The 20,746-nt window shown below is 40.2% G+C and overlaps 1 protein-coding gene across 1 annotated transcript in view; it reads left to right on the top strand.

Moving 5' to 3' along the window:
• B4GALT6 (UDP-Gal:betaGlcNAc beta 1,4- galactosyltransferase, polypeptide 6) overlaps nt 1–20,746 on the top strand; it is a 70,597-nt gene that overhangs the window by 23,487 nt on the left and 26,364 nt on the right. The window contains exons 2-3 of the mRNA XM_006899554.1: nt 4,761–4,877; nt 11,621–11,734. Coding sequence (XP_006899616.1) covers nt 4,761–4,877; nt 11,621–11,734 — 231 coding nt within the window. The remainder of the gene's footprint in view (nt 1–4,760; nt 4,878–11,620; nt 11,735–20,746) is intronic.

The raw sequence follows: 20,746 nt of genomic DNA, 5'->3' as shown, positions 1-20,746 counted from the left end.
CCAACTCTCTGATGCATAACAAGTGATTGCAAAGACCATGGCCTGTATCAGGGTCCAGAGAGACACCGTTGCTCTTGAGTACTTTAGAGAGGTCCCTAATAGCAGACTTTCCCATCACAATATGTTTTTTGATTTCCTGGCTGCTGGTGCCAAGAGTGTTGACCGTCTCAATCTCTTCGCCATCCATCCTGATGCTACCAATTGGTCCATTGGTGAGAATCTTTGTCTTCTTGACATTGAGCATTGAAGGCTGTAGTCCTTGACCCTCTGCAGCAAGTGCATGAGGTCCTCTTCAGTAGATATATATATATGAGTAGATTTGGTGAAGCCCTGTAGTTTTTATTCTTGTATTTTCATTACACACAAAATTGTATCCATATTCTTACCAAGCATCTCCTTGGATGGTTGAGCATCATTTTTGGAAGCTTCGGTTTTTTCCTTTCTGTTTGGTTCTGCTGATCTCTGACATGTTTTTATTTTGCAGTTTGGTGCAGAACTGTCCTGGATGCTTACATCACTGATAACAGATTGATAAACAACTGCAGGATTAAATAATAAAAGGTGTTGTTCCCAGTTAGATCTGGGAATCCATATGATGCTTCTCCCCCTACCCTGTCTAGTTTGATTGGATATTTTTCTACATTTTAGTTGGCAATTTCCCCCCCTCTCTTTTAAACATCTATTTAAAAGCAAATGCATGATAAAAGCTATGATTTCTTTTAACCCAGAACAGTAAATTCAACCTCAATTTTAAATCTAATTACAGTACTGCTTTGTAGAAAGGATGTAGACATGCTCTTAAAAATTACAAAGGCAAAACTTAGGTGAAGTGTTGACTCTTGAGTTACCTCTTTTTCATGAATTGATGATGAAAGAAAATGTGTACTCTGCTGCTCAGCTGGTTCTATTCACTATCATTTCTTAGAACAGGTTCACACTGATGGAACGGGGAAAGACGATTTTATGTTCTCTCCTGTCTTGATGAGGTAGAATAGGGCTCAGAAAAGTAGTTGACTTCCTAATTTTGTCACTGCACATTCATGTTTAGAGGTCATCATTCATTGTGTTCAGAGTTAGCTTATCTTGACCTTGTTGACAGAACCTTCATGGGGCTGTGTAATAAGTTATGTGCTGTTCTGCTAACCAGCATATCTGCTATATGTAGGTCAGTGGTTTAGGTCCAACCACTTAATTCATGGGAGAAAGAGGAAACAGCTTCTATTAACATTTGTTGAGTTGTTATGTGTTGTCATCTTATAACCAACTCAGAGCTGACCCTCCAGTGGCTTTTCAGAGGCTGTAAATTGCTTGAGAGAAGATTGCCTGTCTTATTCCCCCCTAAAGAGCAGCTCATGGATTCAAACCACATGTCTTTGGGTTGTCAGTGCAATTCCTTACCCCTGGGCCACCCTGGAAACCTGATAGAGGGCCAGCATGAGTCAAAACAGGCTCGATGAGAGTGGGTTTAACTGAGTCTTAACTGTTTTTGGTTCCCCTTGATAATGGACCTCTCAATCTCTTGGGTGAATGGAATATCTCTCTCTCTCCCTCCCCCCCTTTTTCTCTTACATTGTGTTTAGAATATTTAGAGTGAAATTAAGAGATTATATGGTACTGTGCCTTCTTTATGCAGCAAGCAGGGTGAACATCAATGCATCACTCAAAATCTTGGGCACTTGTAGAATCTTAGATCATGATGAGGAGAAGAGTTTCTGACATTGGTTCTATACCTCTCTGAGGAAGGCTTAGCATCTAAAAATACAGGGCTTTGTCATTTTTTTTTTCCTGATCAAGCCCAAATTTATTCGATGAATTCTGCTATAAATAGGCAGCAGAGTAGGCCAGGCTGCCAGGGAACCCAGCTCTAGGTTATCAGTTTGGCTTTGTCATTTTTATCCATTTGAATTGGGAACTTATTTTTGAAACAGTTATTACAAAGAATTAAAGTGACCAACTTTAAGAATGCTCATTGCTTTTGATTTATTCTTTTGTTACAATTCTGGTTAGTAGGCTTAGAAACTTTGGAGATTTTAACTCTGAAATTACCAAAGATAGAACTTGATGCTACATCATCTAACTTCAGCACATTGAGTATATACAAGATGCATCGCAACCACTGGCTGTTACAGTGGTTTGTGATACATTTATAGTTAGAACAGGAACCCTAAGTTTTATAGACTCTTTGTTTTGGAGAATAAATTTAAAATTAACATTCTTTGCCATTGAGTTGGAGCTGACCCTTCAGCAGTCAGTTTTCAGAGGCTGTAAATCTCTTAAGTGGAGATTGTCCACTGATTTCCCACAGAGAATCTGGTGGATTAGAATTGCCTGCCTTTGGGTTGGAACTACAACTACATACCCCTGGGGCACTGTTGTTAGGTACTGTTGGCTGTGTATGACTCATAGTGACCCTATTGAACAACAGACTGAACCCTGTCCTTTCCTGCTGCCATCCTCATCTCCGACAGATTTCAGCTGCAGTCACTGTGTCATCCCATCTCATTGGAGACCTTCCTCTCTTTGGCTGACTGTCGTTGTTGTTGTTGTTATATGCTGTCGAGTTGCCTGTGACTCATAGCAACCATATGACAACAGCCCTAAACCCTGCTCTATCCTGTGCCAATCCTATTGTCCTTGATACACCTACCCCCATTAACACATTGCCGCCAGTGATGGCAAATGTGTTTCTAAGCACGATCGTCAATTTAAAAAGTGCGGCAACGTGTTAACCTCAGTCACTGAATCTATCCACCTCCTAAAGGGTCTTCCTGTCCTGCACTGTCCCTCCACCCTCCCAAGCATGACATCCTTCTCCAAGGACTGGTCCCTCCTTGAAACATGTCCAGAGTATGTCAGACAAAGCTTTAGAATCTTTGCCTCCAAGAAGCAGCTTGGTTTAACCCTCTCCAGGATGAACCTGTTCATTTCCTTAGCAGTCCATGGTATATTCAATACTCTTCTCCAGCACCACAGCTCAAAGGCATCAATTCTGCTTCTATCCTCTCTCATCATTGTCCAGCTCTCTGATGCGTAGCAAGTGCTTGCAAAGACTGTGACCTTTGTCAGGCACACCTTAGTCTCCAGAGTGACTCTTGAGTACTCTGAAGAGGTCCCTAACTGTAGATTGTCATTAGAGCTCCTTAATAGAGATCTCTGTAATAAGGGAGCTCTGGTGGCCTAGTGGTAAGAATCTGTGCTGCAATATTGAAGGCACATGATTCAAATCTGTCAGCTGCTTCTGCAGGAGAAGGATGGGCCATCTCCTCCCATTTAATTACTGACTCTGAAAACCTGCTGGAAGATTGGCTATGGTGGCTATGGATTGGTTCTAAGTTGATGGCACACATCAGTACAGAACTTTTGTTGTTGTTGTTGTTACGTGCCGTCGAGTCGTTTGTGACTCATAGTGACCCTATGGACAACAGCCCTAAACCCTGCTCTATCCTGTGCCAATCGCGTTGCCTCTGACACACCCATCCCGATCACCCCAGTCACTGAATCAGTCCACCTCATAGAGGGTCTTCCCCTCCTGCGCTGTCCCTCCACCCTCCCAAGCATGATGTCCCTCTCCAAGGACCTGTCCCTCCTTGCAACGTGTCCAAAGTATGTCAGACAAAGCCACAGAATCCTTGCCTCCAAGGAGTAGCTTGGTTTAATCCTCTCCAAGATGAATCTGTTTGTTTTCCTGGCAGTCCATTGTACATTCAGTACTCTTCTCCAGCACCACAGCTCAAAAGCATCCATTCTCCTTCTGTCCTCCCTAGTCATTGTCCAACTCTCTGATGCGTAACAAGTGATTGCAAATACCATGGCCTGTATCAGGGGCACCTTAGTCTCCAGAGAGACACTGTTGTTCCTGAGTACTTTAGAGAGGTCCCTAACAGCAGACTTTCCCATCACGGTACGCTTTTTGATTTCCTGACTGCTGGTGCCAAGAGTGTTGACTGTGGAGCTGAGCAAACTGAAGCTGTGAACAACCTCAATCAACCTGCAAGCAGGGTTGTGTCATCTGCATAACGCAGATTGTTAATTGATCTTCCACCAAATCCTGACGCCACACTTCTCCTCATAGAGCCCAGCCTCTTGGTTAATCTGCTGTGCATACAGGTTGAAAAGGTATGGAGACAGGATGCATCCCTGGCGTACACCCTTCCCAATTTTGAACCATGCAGTTTTACCCTGATGACTGCCTCTTGGTCCAAGTATAGGTTTAACATTAGCACGATTAAATGTTCTGGAATTCCCATTCTTCTCAGAGTCAGCCACAGTTTGTTATCCACACAGTCAAACACCTTTGCATAATCAATGAAACACCGATAGACATTCTTCTGGTATTCTCTGCTTTCAGCTAAGATCCATCTAATATCAGCTACAATATCCCTAGTACCACGACCCCTTCAAAACCCAGCCTGGACTTCTGGCAGTTCTCTGCTGATGTGCTGTTCCAGTCGTTTTTGTATACTCTTCAGTAGAATCTTGCTTGCATGTGAAATCAGTGATATTGTTAGAGAAAGTAAATTGCATAATTCTGACCTGATGCCTGTGATAGAATACCTTTTTTAAAAGTTTTTTTCTTTTTTAAAATTTTATGTGCATTTTATAGTGTACAAGTAGAAGGGTTCATTATGTTTTATTATAATTATCATTGTATACGATAAATGAATTTTGCTATTTTATGACTTTATTTTTACTGTCTTAAGAACAAATAGGTATTTTATTATGGAAAAGAGTCATGATATTATCTTTTTTTCTCTTTATAGCCAACACGTATTTCTTCATGGTCCAAGCACGAGGTATAATGCTGAGAGAAAATGTGAAAACAATAGGACATATGATCAGGCTGTACACAAACAAAAACACAACGTTCAATGGTACAGGTAAGAATGCTTCCCATTTGATACACTAGTTTTGCCTCACTTCTGTTTTTCGTCATGTGGAGTAGGCCACATTACCTAAACTCAGGTTTTGCCCTCAGCTAACTCTCACTTTTGAAGATTAAACTATCTCCAGCCAAGGGTCCTGGTAGATTATTTTATTTGAACCAGGACCTTAATCATATAAATGTGTATGGCCAGGAAAATGATGGAATTTGGCACAAAGTTAATGTGTTTTTTGGTTTTGTTTTTTTTAAAGTAATTTATTTTTGTTGTTGAGAAAATTCACAGTAGAATATACATCAGTTTGACAGTTTCTACCTGGCCCATTGATGTTGATTCTGTTCTTTGAGTTATATAACTATTCTCACCTCTCTTCTAAATTCTTCTTCCTTTATTAAATTAAAAACACTCCCACTCCCCCTAAATTTATCTTTAAATTGCTTCTTTAATTTTTTCGAGTTTCTGTTAATTTTACTCCATCTAAATAGATTTTTAAAATAGCATAGTGCTCGTGTCAGACATTTATTTACTAGTTAAGCTAAATGTTTGTTTAGTTTTAAGATGTCAGGGGATTTTGTTGTTGTAAAGTTCAAAGATTATCTCAAGGCGCTAATTTTAGGATTTCTTCTAGCCCCTGTGGCTGCAGGACCTTTAGATTCCGTGAGCATTTGAAATTCTGTTCTACATTTTCCCTTGTTTGCTCAGAATTTTTTGTTAGAATCTTTGAACTTGTTGCTTCATGATGTTAGCCAGGCACCATCTAGTTCTAGTTTCGTGGTAAAGGAGACAGTTATTCATGGAGGCATTTAACCATACATCCCATTTCCCTCTTTTTCCTGACTCTTCTCCCTTTGTTGCTCCAAGTATAGATACTCTCTATTGTACGTTGGATGATTACTTGTCAATTTTAATCTTCCAGGGACCATGTGATACTAGGAGGTAGAACAGAAGCAATGGGCAGATTATCAGACTGAGATGTCTCATGAAACCATTACCCTACAGCAGGGAACTAAATCCACTGAGATACTTGGTTGTACATAAGCAGTCTTAGTAACCATTCTTTATTGTTGTTTGTCGTTACAAAAATATCTACCACAAAGCTTTTGCCTATTCAGCTTTCTATAAGTGTACATTTTGGCAACATTTACATTGTCTGTGGAACCCTACCCTTTACTAATGTGATTTTCCCATCACTGTAAACTGGAAAGTCAGTACTCTATAATGAAGAACTTAATGTTCTCCCTCCTGGCCCTAGTGGTGCACGGGATTAAACATTGTGCTACTCTCTGAAAGATGAGAAGTTGGAATCTACCAGCTACTCCATGGAAGAAAGACATGGCTCTTGGCTTCTGTAACAGTTAAAGGTTTGGAAATCCTACAGAGCAGTTATTTTTATCCTGTAGGGTTGCCATGCGTTAGAATTGACTAAATGGCAGTGAGTGGTTTCCCCTCCTTGTAACAACTGATAAACTTTGACCTCTGTGTATTGGCTTGTGGTAGCCTTTTTATATAAATGAGCTCATACCACTGATTTATTTCTCTCAGCAGACTGTCTTTAAGCCCCATCCACATTGTACCATGTTTCAAAACTTAGTTTCTCTGAACTTCTCATACCATTTGTTTACAGAGGGTAAACTGTTCTCAGAAGACAGTCTTGCCATTGGATCTGTGGGGAAATAGGTTTGGCTATAACAGAGATGTGTCTGCAGCAGCTTACACACTGAGGCTTTATGTTCTTAAGTAAAATCTGGTAATCCAGTTTGTAGCTGTTGTGGAAGCTTTTTGAGAGTTTTCAGTCATTTTCCATCTTTTACTCTGTCACAGCTACCTCATAACCTTAGATGACTTCTGGGGCCCCAGTCTGTATGTACTTAGGAAAGAGGAAGGGAACAGGGATAAAGGAAAAATAAGTGAGGTGCCTTGTTTTGAGAAGCTCTCAAAGGAGTCTCATGCATCTCATGCAACATTTCTGCTTGCCCCATGGCCACGTAGAATGTGCTAGGTAGGAAGTACTGTGCTGGACATGCTGGTGCCGTGGATGAACTTGGGGGTCTATAAGCCACCAAAAAAGAGAAATTGAGAGGGTGAGTAGGCAGCTGTGAGGCTGTGTTGTGCTTATTTAGCTGACGTTTATCAAACAATTAACATAATTAGTATAATCAGCTAGATTTTGGAGATACAATATTTAAAAATCTTAGTATATATGAAGTTCTCTAGGCTTCTGAGAGAGAAAAACATTGTTATTTATAATACAATTGGCTATTTCCACACAGACACACACAGACATAATCTGCCAAAAAGGAGATAATGTACCAAGAACTAATTGAGCTCCAGGGAACAACTAATTAGCATAGGGTGACTCATTTAAAATTTAGCACTTAATGTTAAATAGGTTGTGATATTTACAAGTATATTTGACTTCAGAAGCATTTTTTAAAATATTATTTTTTTTAATTTGTGGGGTAGTTTACAAATCACACTTTTCCTATAATAACTCAGATCAGATATTTTATTACATTAATTACCATTGATTAATAGAATTAATTATACTATCTAATCAACTCCCAAAGGAGCATTTCCCCCATGAGCCTGAAGTTCTGCAGCATTTGATAAAAGTAATAAGTGATATTTTTGTAAAGATTCTGTGTGTTTCCATAATGAAATTACATCTTTCCTCATAATTTATTAAGACAGAAATAGACTATTTTTGTGAATGATTCAAAAACAGATATTAAAAGTTATGTGGTGGTATAACTTGATAGGTTTGTTGGAAGTCACTAAGTACATCTTCCTAGTTTGTTGAATGGGTAAACCAAGGCACACAGCCATTGGTAGACTAGAAATCTCATTGAAATTCTGTTACTCATTTTAAAGTCTTTTTGCGGAACAACAAAGCCATTGTCTGGACTCTTTTGCTTGAACTCCTAAGGTCCATTGAGAGAGGCTGAGTAGGGACCTGTCCATCTGCTTTTTTCTTTCCATCTCTCTTTTCTCTGGATGTAGTTCCAGAAGGGAGGAATAAGGCAGGGGATCCAGAATTGTGCTTTTTCTCTGTTGACTAGATGAAATAATGTGTCCATTTTACTGGAGTTGTGGTAAATCAGTCCCAAATGCGTCTCTCATGCTTACCTTTTAAAACTCCCAACTTTGAAGTCAGTAATGTCTGCTCACCTCTTTTGTTGCAGTTGAAGAAGACTTTGTGGCCTTGTTACAGTATGTTCTCCAAAAGGTTAAATCATTAACAGCCATCTATATTAATCAGTTGTAAAGTGTTTACTTGCAGGATTTTGCTACTATGTTCTAGGTACTTTACTACTAGGTGATAAACATTTCAGTCAAAAGAGGTATGCAGCTATTAGTAGAGGAGAGATTCATAGGTTTACATGTCAGTAATGCTTTGAAATGAGACAAATGCCTCTGGACACCTCACTGTCAGAGGCCCGAGGCATTTCTGTGAGCCTGGAGCAATGAATTTAGCACCTGAGGATCAATTATATGCTGTTGCCTGAAATAAAACATGTTTAACATCAAAACCATCTCCAAGGATGTGAATTTACTAAGGCATATTTAAAAATGTTTGGTTATTTAAAAACTAATGAAAGTGATGAATGTATTCTGTGGAAGATTTAGTCATGTCAGCAGTGTACTAGAATAAAAGGAACACTCGTGGCGTAGCTTGTAGGAGACTGTGCTGTCACCCCAAAGGGAACCTCTCTGTTGGTTTGAATTCACTAGCGGCTCTGAGGGAAAAAGATGGGGAGCCTCACCCATGCAATTTATATCCTACTGAATACTCGAATCGGGGCCCGATAGGAGTGGGTTCTGGGTAGATGAGTGAGGAATGATAGAGTGCACCTCTCCTGTTACCGGCTGTTGCCACCAGATTTTGTAGAAATACCCATCGAGTTTACATTGTGTTAGCTTCATATGAGTTAGAGTCATAGCAGAATGAGCCCAGGCTGTTCTTCCCCCCCTTGTGAATTGAATGAGAGATGACAAAACAAATTGGTTTTTCAGTTGTGCTTACATATTTTGTTTCATAACATTAATTACAGTCCCTACAATATGATGATGACGCTTTCCCCATTTCCTCCCTGTAATTTTTGTTTCTGTTTAGTCTTTCTAACCTGCCTTTAAAACTTTATCACTGGGGAATACACTGTTGTTTTGACAGTAACCAACCCTGTATGGTTGGTTTTTCAAAGGAATGAATGCCCCTCCTGATGTTTCGAGACATTTTCTAGGCCAGTATTTTTCCTGAAAATTGAGCCACAGTGTGAGTTTTGTTCCAGGGTTTGTAGGGTAGCTAAGAACTGTGCTCTCAGGGGTTCCCACAGTCTCTTACTGTATTCCTCCCTCATCTTTGTTCTGGAGCCAGAGAGAATAATAGTTATACTTTAGATGGCTACTCTGAAGTTGTCAAGACCTCAGTCACCATTCACCAGTAGGATGTTAGAACGTTGTCGTCGTACCCTCTCTTATGCCAGTTGACCTTGCTGTTCCCCAATTCTGCGGTTCCCACACTTTAATGAACTCAAAGTTAGCTCATTGGTATTGAGTTGGAACTCACTCATAGTTGACCCTCCAGCAGATTTATAGAGGCTATAAATTGCAAGGGTAGAAATTGCTCGTTATTCTCACATAGGGCACCTGGTGGATTTGCACCACCTCAAACTTTCATGAAAGACATTAATTATAACAGACTAGTAAAATATGCTTTTGTTGGAATTTTGCTGTATCATACTAAGAAATTACTTGAAGATCTGCTTCAGAATTATAATAAAATAAGTCTTTGGCGCTCACATTGACAGTGCACTGCCCCAGGGTTAATCTTTATTGTCCATTTCATATTTTTACTAATGTACAATAGAGCTCTGGTGGTCTAATGGTAAAGAGTTGCGCTGCCAACCGAGTGGTTTGAATCTACCAGCTGCTCCACAGGAAAAAGGTGGGCAGGCAGTCTCCTACCATGCTATTTTTTTGCCTCTGAAAACTCAGCTATCAGTCTATTCCAACTCGATGGCATACAACAACTAATGTGTATGTTGTGTTGTTAGATGCCACAAGTTGCTTCTGATACATAGAGCCACCCTCACAATCTCCGCTGTACTTTTAAAAGCCCATTGCTACATTCACTGTGTCAGTCCATTTCCTTAAGTATCTACTGCTTCTCTCACCCTCTACCTTTCCAAGCATGATGTCTCTTTCAAGGAACGGACCCCTTCTGACAGCATGCCCAAAGTATGTGAGATGCAGCCTCACATACATTATCTCTGAGGAGCACCCTGGCCACACTTCTTCCAAGAGAGGTTTATTGCTCTGTTGGTGGTCTGTAGTATGTTCAGTACTCTGCCAACACCACAATTCAAAGCCATCAGTGTTTCTTCTATCATTTTTTATTTATTGCTCAGCTTTCACAAGCATTGCATGCATTTGAAAATATTATGGCTTTGGTCAGGTGCTTTAAGCTGGTATCCTTGCTCTTTAGCACTTTATAAGAGGTCTTTGACAGTAGATTTGCCCATGCAGTATTATCATTTGGTTCCTTGACTACTGTTTCTATGAATTTTGATTGGTGATCCAAGTAAAATGAAATCTTGGACAACTTCAGTCTTTTACCCACGTATAGTAGGTATGTATAACGATTGTATATAGAAACCCTATGAACTTAGGGAAATGATGAAAGTTATACAAATGTTCAGGTCTTTTTGTTCATACAGTCACTATGAAGACACACTCCCCTCCCCCCCCCATTTACCACAATGATAATTTTTTTTAAAAACCCAACAAACGCTAAACAGTTCCAAGAAAGCCTTGAATGTCTGTTGTTGTGTCGGTTGCTCATCTCATCAGTCACTCATGGTTGCACTAATAATTGCTGTGAACCAGGGATTGTCCAGAGTACTTTTATACATTCAATCTCATTGAAGGTTCAGAGCAACAGTATGAATGAAGCACTAGTATCATCTGTGTTTCTGTAAGTGGCCTAATTGAACATACCAATTACAGATATGAAATGAAGTTGTTCCTTTTCCTGTAGCATAAAACTAGTAGGTGTTGGAGTAAGGATTTGCTCCAGGGAGTTAACTTTGTTACTCTACACCAACTCAAACTGCTGTATCATTTCCTGAGTGTGAACGTAGTAGACTTAATATGACAGTAGCTCCAGGGCTCCCCACAAACTGCAGCCCACAGGTTGGCAATGACTGATTTAAAGACTTAGAATGGGACTGTATTAAAGAAGCAAGTCGAGTGGGTAAATCTCAGCTTTTGAAGTGTAAGATGGTGAGAAAACATTACTCCCACCACTCTTCTGTGTAGCTGCTGGGGGCGGCCCACTGTGGCTAGTTGATAGTGAGTGATTCTCTGTTGTGCTTTCACGCTAAGGATCTGGCTCCAGCTCCGGCTCCAGGAGGGACGGGAGCAGGTGTTCCTGGATCATGAGTCTGTGATTGTCAGTGACACTGCCCTGTCTGTGTGCGTGCTCAGGGCTTGCTCCTCTCTCCAGGCTTGTCCGCAGGGCTCCCTCGGGAAATCACGCTGCAGGGACCGGCAGGGTGAATGAGAGGAGCTGATGCCACTTGCACTTAGCCCTGCTTGGTGCCTTGCGGGTAATTGCTTTTAAGGACTCGTGGATTGCAGATTGTAGGTCTTTACCTAGAGTCAGTAGTGATGCATTTATCACGAAATGAAGAACAAAGCGAATGGCAAGGGTTTTATGCTGTAATTTTTCTCTCTTCTAGATTATCCCGAAGGCAGTAGTTCAAGTGATTATCTAATCCAAACGACAACGTATCTGCCAGAAAACTTCACATATTCACCATACCTTCCCTGCCCAGAAAAGCTGCCTTACATGCGTAAGTGTAATTTAATTTTGACTTGACAGTTTACTCATTTTTTTTTATAATGTAATAGCAATGAAAGCACATGATTTGAGCACATCAGGATCAGATCATTACTGGGTCTTAGTGTTTTATATGGCTTTCCATTTGTTTGTTTGTTTTTAATATAAGGGAGGGAGATTGAAAAGCTAAAGAAAAATACAGAAGAGAAAATGATACACACCTATGTTTGAAAACGAATGCTTTGGCTTGCTTCCAAATTGTCCTTTTATAGAACACCCCAGGGAATAATCGTGCTGGGAAAGGTAAAGGTTCAGCGAAGAAAATTCTCAGTGAGATGGATTGTTTACAACCATGGACTTGAACATGATGGAGATTTGAGGGTAGCACAGAATAGGACCAAGTTCAGATCTGTTGTTCATAGGGTTGTGATAAGTCATAGTCAACTTGACATCTAACTACAGTAACAGAATAATTGTATAGATAGTTTCATTATGAGTGTATTAGAATGTTACAGAAATTGGAAATTCTTTGACCACCATCCATGGTGCTACCACTTTATTTCTTCTCCAGAAGTTCCCCAGGTTTTGAGTTTGGCATGTATTTGTAGAAGTTAATTTTTTCTTTTATAAACACAAATAGATGGCTAAGTAGAAAACATACAGTGTTTTTAATACCTCAAGAATTTATGTATTGTGGCCTATTTGAACATACTCTACTTTGTAGCTTTCTTCTTACATTTTTTGATGCTGATGGTAAAGCCCTTGGCTGCTACCTGAGAGATGAGCAGTTTGATTCTGCCTGGTCACTCCCCTAGGGTAATAACTGGCAACCTGCTGTAAAAATGACAGACTAGAAAACACTCTGGGTCAATTCTGCCTTGTCACATGGGGTCACTGTGAGTCAGTCTTAACGATGGAGCACCTGACAACAACGTCTATATTGGTATATGTACATATATTTCCCTTAACTTCTGCACAGTGAATCTTTGCATGAATATACTATATTTCATTTACCCATTTCCCTTCTGATGAATGTTTAGGTTGTTTTCTAATTCTTTGCTGTCACAAAAGCAATGCTCTAACAGCCACATAGTACAAATTGCTTGCACATATATGTGCACGTGAGATTACTGTCAGCGTGTGGAAGTGCTGGGGGCAGAGACTCAGATTTCCCAGAGTGTTAACAACCCTTTGAGTTTGACTGATTTTTAATAGATGCTAATCTGTTAGATTAAAAAATGATATCTCATTGTTTTCATTTTTCCTTTTTTATCCTTAGTGGATTTGGATAACTTTATATTGCAAGTGATATTAAATGAGGTTTTCTGTGAGTTGCTCAGTCGTGTGATTTATGAGTTCTTATAATGTAATGATTTATATGTTAGACTGCGAACCAGAAAGTTGGCAGTTCAAACTCACCAGCTGCTTTGAAGGAGAAGGAGGAGGTGTTGTGCTCCGATGAGATTTATAACCGTGTAAACCCAACGGAAGCTTATGAGTTGGAATGCACTAGATGACAATGGCTTAATTGATTTGGTACTGGCTAATTAGGTTTTAGGAGGAATTTTAAATCTATATTCTGGTATTACTGGTTTACGCCTGTTATGTAGGGCAAATAACTGATTCCTTTGGCTTCTTTTTTCATTATAACTTGTGCTCATTTTGCAGAAATTTGAAATTAGGTTTGTCAGTTGTGTCAGTCACTTTCTTTAAGGTTTTCACTTTCTGTGTGTATGTGTGTGTCTTGTTGACACTTTCTTAACCCCAAGACGGTGAAGTGTATGAGAGTCAGCTATGGGTCGATTTTTTTCTTAACGGTATACTAGCCCCACCACCACCACCACAACATGACTGGCATAGTCATAGGCTTACCATCTATAGCTGTCTAGTCAGTTCTGACTTACAGAGCCATCTGCTGGGTTTCTGGTGCTGTCAGACTTTATGGGAAGAGACTGCTCATTTTCTCCCTTGGAGCAGATGGTAGATTCATACTGCCCACCTTTTGGTTAGAAGCTTGTTATGGCGCACACTGTCATTATGGTGTTTACGGTCCCTGGAAATCTTTCTGTTCTTGCTTTCGTTGTCCTGTCCTTAGTTAATACCTTGGGAGTGCTGCTGCTGTTTAAATGCATTGGTCCCTGCATCTTAGTGCTAGCATCCACTCCTCTGATGTCACTGCTGTTGCTTTGATTCTGACACATGGCGGCTCTCCCATAGGATTCCAGCTGCCTGATATTTAAACCCGTGTTACTAGGGCTCATGGTCATCAAATAATTTCAGACTCATAGCAAACCTCTGGGACAGAACAGAACTGTAAATCTTTACATAAGCAGACTACCTCATCTTTTTCCTTTGGAGTAGGTGGTAGATTCAAACCATTGACCTCTCAGGCTAGTGCTACATCACAAAGGTTCTTTCAAAGTTCCATCTAAACCAGACTCAGTACCACCGGCTGATTCCTACTTGTGCCGACCCTCCTTTGGGTTTCCATGGCTGTAAATCGGTGCTGGAGGGGATTGCACATCTTTCTCCTGCAGAGCAGCTAGCTAGGATTCTAATTGAAGACTTTGTGGCTTACAACCTGACATGTTGTTCACCATGCCCAGGCCCCCTTCAGTCATGGTAAATGCCTCCATCATAATGCTTTCTTCCCTCTGCACTCGCTGTAAATGCCTCCATCGTAATGCTTGCTGCCCCCTTCACTCGCTGTAAATGCCTCCGTCATAATGCTTTCTGCCCCCTTCACTTGCTGTAAATGCCTCCATCATAATGCTTCTTGCCCCCTTCACTTGCTGTAAATGCCTCTTATCATAATGCCTTCTGCCCCCTTCACTCGCTGTAAATGCCTCCATCATAATGCTTTCTTCCCTCTGCACTCATGGTAAATGCCTCCATCATAATGCTTTCTGCCCCCTTCACTCACTGTAAATGCTTCCATCATAATGCCTTCTGCCCCCTTCACTTGCTGTAAATGCCTCCATCATAATGCATTCTGCCCCCTTCACTTGCTGTAAATGCCTCCATCATAATGCTTCCTGCCCCTTCACTTGCTGTAAATGCCTCTATCATAATGCTTTCTGCCCCCTTCACTTGCTGTAAATGCCTCCATCGTCATGCATTCTTCCCTCTGCACTCACGGTAAATGCCTCCGTCATAATGCCTTCTGCCCCCTTCACGCTGTAAATGCCTCCATCATAATGCTTTCTTCCCTCTGCACTCCCTGTAAATGCCTCCATCATAATGCCTTCTGCCCCCTTCACTGGTGTTAAATGCCTCCATTGTAATGCTTACTGCCCCTTCCCTCACTGTAAATGCTTCCGTCATAAAGCTTACTGCCTTTTTTGCTGGGTGTCTGGGTGCTACTTCCCCTTCTCTCTGCTTCCCACGGTCATATATTCTTGTTCCCTATAAGGGAGAGAGGATCACAGTTGTGTGGTCAGAAAGCCTTTTCATTACAGGCCATCTCATTGGCTGCCGTCATTGGATCCAGGACTCATCCTTTGTCCAGTTAGTTGTGGCTAAGGTTACAGGGTTACTTCATTAAAAAATATGGTTGCGTGCTCGCTTCGGCAGCACATATACTAAAAAATTGGAACGATACAGAGAAGATTAGCATGGCCCCTGCGCAAGGATGACACGCAAATTCGTGAAGCGTTCCATATAGAAAAAAAAAATGGTTGCCTACAGAAAAAGAACTGCTTATAAAGGAATCATGGATACAACAAACATAATATGCTTGTGCAAGAGAGGATTGCATGAACAAGTCCGGAAAGTCCTTTCAGTAGTTGTGTGACTTCCACAGAGCAGAACCGTGTGCATCTATACAATGGGTTGGGGTTTTTTACTATTTTTTTTTTTTAAACTTGGTTTGCTTACGAAGTTCATATACATTGTGTTTCACACTATTCTTAATTCACATTGTGTTTCATACAGTCATTCTTAAGCATTATGTTTTGTTTTGTTTTCTTTTTTCCTTTTAAAGAGAATTTTATTTGAGTGATTCCTATGAAGATTGTTGCAGTTTGAAAGTCATTGTTTTGATAGAAATATCAAGCTGTCTTATCAAATACACTGAAGTAACCAAAAAAATATATTTCAGAGCTCGCAGAGCTTAAAAAGAGCAAAGATTATATGCAACCATACAAAACCTATATCTGCATTTCCTATTTCCTGCATGGTCTGCTTTGCTTTCCAGACTCTTATTTGGTATTTGAGGAAATCAGGGATCATTTTGTTTGGAATCTTTTTTAAAATTTTATTAATTTTAATGAACATTTACAGAGACTTTGGATTTTTATTCATTCATTGATTTGAAATCTTAAGACACACTAGAACACACAATATTTACAAATAAAACTTAGATACATTAATTGAAAAGTTACCATCAAGAAATATGATTTGGGGATCTCCCTTTCTTGCCAATTTATCAGAATACAAGATGAGATGTTAAACAGCCCTTTATCTGTCTTAAATTTTCAAACACTAAATATGTATTTCAGAATCCTTATTTGCTATGCCATTAGCCAAATATCAACACTAGTGAAATATAACTGCTATGTAAAAAGTTAGGCTTCTGAAACATTAAAAAAAAACATCATTACATCTCTGTCTGCCTTTTCTTATAGAAAGCATATTTAGTCTAAAGCTATTTCTGCAGATCTTTAATGTATTACTATTATTATTATTATTTTTAATTTTTGTGTGTGTGTACCATCAAATCAGATCTGACTGGTACAGGAAGAGATTGTCCCTCCTTCCCCTGCAGAGCATCTGGTAGATTTGAACCGTGCGCCTCTGGGATTGTAGTTGCAGCTCCTTGCCACTAGGCCACCAGAGCTCCCCTAATATATTATTTTTAAAAATATACATTTAAAAGACAACAAGAAAACAGTTTTTTTAAAAAAATATTTTTTTTATTTTTTATTATGTGTGTACCATCAAATCGAATCTGGCTGGTACAGGAGGTGATTGTTCCTCCTTCTTCAGCAGAGTATCTGGTGAGGAAAACAGCTTTGTATACAGTGAAATTTACTAGTTAGGGAGAAATGAGCACACTGTATTCCTGTTAATATTTTTATTTTTCAAGGTAACAGGAATTGTATACAAATGACAGTAGACCCTTGCCTCTTTTATCTAAATAATAGATAACTCAAGATGAATTTTGAAGGAAAAAAAAAAGCTATGTACATAAGGACTATGTTATTCTTCATCGTCTACTTGGAACCAGTAGTTGTGTTGCTCTCATAGAATCAGAAGAGGTTGTGGTTCTTATGCATTGTGTTTTAAAAATTTAAGCACCATTGGACCTTGCCCATCATTACCTGGTCTTTTCACCTGGTTCTTCCCATTTCCTCCCTCCCACCAAACTCTGCAACCCATTTCCTTCCCCCCTCCCTCCACCCACCAAACTGTGCAACCCTGTGATGTGGCCTTTAACTATCCTCACCCCTCAACCCCTACCCTGTCCCCCCTTGAGCGCCTATACATAATTTACTTGTTATCCTTCTATTTTTACAACAATGATTTTACACAGTATTTGTCCTTATGAGACCGAGTTAGTTCACTCAGCATAATGCTCTCCAGTCTTTTTACAGTGGGGGTTTTAATAACCACATGATCCACAGGATTTCATTGTGTTGTGTGTAGGATTGGAGCCAACTTGTTACCTAACAACGAAACAAAAGGCAAGTAGTCGTTGTGTGTCTTTGAGTCAGAACTGACCCATAGCTGACCCTCCAGCAGGTTTCCAGAAGCAGTAAAATGGCACAAGAGGAAATTGCCCATCCTTCTCCCACAGAGCAGCTGGTGGATTTGAACCACGTGCCTTTGGGATTTCAGCATAACCTCTTTTCCTGAGACACCAGAGCTCCCTAAGCTGTAAGTCTCATGGGAGGACTTGGCTCATCTTTCTCACTTGGAGCAGCTTTTGGATTTGAACTGCCTACCTTTGAATTGACTGAGCAACCACAGAGTTGTCAGCACACCAGGCAGTTGTTGTTAGGTGCCTTCAAGTCACTCCAGCTCTTCATGACCCTTGTGCAGCAGAATGTAATGCAGTCCCGTCTTACACCATTCTCAGTCTCAGTCTCAGTCTCAGTCTCATTCTCGTGTATAAGTAAAGTAAGCCTTGGCCCACAGCTACTGTGTCAGTCCAACTTGTTGAGGATCTTCCTTTTTAAAGATTGTCCATTTTCCCAGCTTACTGTGTGAAGCATGGACATTTTCATTTTAAGATAACGTTGTAGTTGGTATACTGAGGAGCTGCTGGTCACAGTCACGTCCCGCTTGCCCCAGTGATGTTTACGTTAAAGGATTTCATTAGGTGACAGCAGGTTCTCTTTCTGTACAGAAGAATTTTGCAAACAGTCCTGTAGATCCCAAATGGTTCTGATTGCAGCTATCTGAAGGACGGAGCAAGGGATGAATGCAAAAGGAGAAAGAGCCACTGAAGAGGGTGTAATCTGAAGATGCTCTGTACAGGCAATCTGCAGCTCAAAGAGAGAAAACAAACTCAAACACCACTTGCTTTAGGCATAGTCTTAACCTTAGCATTATCCTCTTATGTGTGAGGGGAGAGCTTAGGCTCAGTGGTGGGCAGCCCAGAGGCAAATGGAGTTATTTGTGTGTGAACTACTTGGACAGAATACCAGAACATGGGGCATGGCATACCCTAGGTATTCAGGAAAACAGAATCAGAGCAGCCCTCAGCTCCGAAAATATACCCTGCTTTTGGAATATTTCAAGATTTTCGCAAAGTTCTGGACAACAAATCGCCAGTACATGAGAAGAGGTTCAATATCATGAGCTACCAGGAAAATACAAGTGAATGCCATGGGGAGATGCTTCACCCCCTTTGTGGAGAGTTGGAATAAGAAATTCAGGGAACAGTAGGTGTTGGTGAGGAAGTGGAGAAATGGGGACCCTCGTGTTACTACCAGTGAGCATGTGAAATGGCGAAGGTGCTTTTAAAGTACAGATTGACAGTTCTCAAAAGGTTAGGAACCATATGACCCAGCATTTCCACTTTTAATAAATAAATACCCAAGAAAAAATGAAACTTAGTGATTAATGTTGATAGTAGTATTATAGCAGCCTCAGAATGGAAACAGTCAAATTGCCCATTCATGATGATGAGTGGGTAAAGTGTGTACACCAAACCCTTTGTCAGTAAGTCAATTCTGACTCATAGTGACCCTCCCTTGGGTGGCTGAGGGTGTAAATTTTAACAGGAGTAAAATGCCTAACCTTTCTCCATTGGAGTGGCTGGTGAATTTTAGTTTCTAATCTTTTAACAACCCAATACTTAAATAAACTCTGTTGCCAGGGCTCGTCAGGTATATTATAGCCACATCAGTAAAAGTTTGATATGTAGATGACCTTTGACAACAACATGCTAGTTACAGAATATCACGTATCGTATAAATCCATTCGTGTGAAAGAAGCCACAACAGGGATGTTGCTAGAACTAGCATATTACTGGTTGCCAGGGTGAAATGGACAATAACCGCTCATAGGTACAAGATCTTCCTTGAGGATGATGAAAATTCTTGAAAATGAAATTGTATTGACTGGCTAACTCTGTGTAGACTTAAAAAAGATGTATAACAAACCTTATTGCTTAGTGGATACAACGATTATATCTCTATCTCTATACACATACGTGTTTAGTCAAGGTGATGATGAGGATGATTAGTGATGGATGCCTCTCTGAAGTGTAGAACAGCAGGAGAAGTGGAAAGGGCGAGGGAGAAGCTGAGGTTTATGGACTCTGTGCCCACAGGAGGTTCCGAAGGCTTGAAATGCATACCTCAACATTTGTCGGGTTTTATTTTGTAAGAGGAGATTAGAGGAAAGAACTTGGCAGGAGAGTATTCCAGAGAAATTTGTGCCTATGGAGAAGTTAAAGGGCGGCATTATAGCTGTTTAGAAAGATAGTCTGTAGTTGTATTGGGTTTCTATATACTGTTCTCTGTAACGTTGAAAATATTTAAAATAGCCTTGCTTGGAAAGGGACTTAAGTAGTTAAGTCTTTGGATAAACAAAAATGAAGAGGTCTCCTCTTTCATAATTCTGTTTTCTCCTGGGTAAATGAAAATAATTTTCTATCCAAGAGTGATTCCACTCTGAGTGGTATACACTTAAAACTATATGGTAAAATTATGTTATTTGTTAACTTGGAGAATGTGTGCCTCTTAGAGCAGGGAGATGCTAGAAGTCCCTGCCTTTTTTGTTTTGTAAGCCAAAGGCCTGGTACATGGTAAATGTGCAGAATACATTTCTTTAATGGTGTATGCAGCTCCCTTTTTGAGAAGTGTCAGTAAAGCCGATGACAGTAGTGTTGTTATTATTAGGTGCCGTCAAGTTGCCTTCGACTCATAGTGAGCCTGGGAGCCACAACTCTGACCCTTGCCATATCCTCACAACCCTCCTCTCCTCTGATGCGTTCCAGCCCATTGTTGTCACTGTGTCATTCTGTCTTGTTGAGAGTCTTCCTCTTTCTCTGATCTTCCACCTTTCCCAGTGTGATGCCTTTTCCAATGACTGGCTGCTCCTGACAAGATGCTCAGAGTATGAAAGACGGAGTTGCACTATGCTTGTTTTTAAGGAGCATGCTGGTTGCATTTCCTCCAAGACAGATTTGTTTTGCTTGTTATTTTGGCAATCCATGAGATATTCAGTGCTCTTCACCAATGTTGCATTCAAAAGCATTGATTTTTTTTTTTGTTTTGTTTTGTTACTTTTCTTCAAAAGTGCCTAGTATTTGTGAGCATATACTTTCTGTCAAGCCCTGTACGTGATCCTTCACATAGACTATTTCATCTGATTGATAGGACCGCCTTAGGAGACAGACAATATTATACTGGATAACATAATAACATTTCCCAAATGAGGTACAGAGAAGTAATTTCCTTAAAGGGCAGAAAATAAAATTCAGCCTTCTTCACAGCACTCTAATTACTTAATTAGCTATTCTAGTCTGTGTAATTTTGGCCTTATATTGAGTATTTGACTTTTTTAAAATTTA

Source organism: Elephantulus edwardii, unplaced genomic scaffold, assembly GCF_000299155.1.
Source record: "Elephantulus edwardii isolate Elephantulus edwardi_28Jun2011 unplaced genomic scaffold, EleEdw1.0 scaffold00261, whole genome shotgun sequence".
Lineage (NCBI taxonomy): Eukaryota > Metazoa > Chordata > Mammalia > Macroscelidea > Macroscelididae > Elephantulus > Elephantulus edwardii.
Note: the sequence above shows the minus strand (reverse complement) of the source record. Positions and strands in the feature narration are given on the sequence as shown.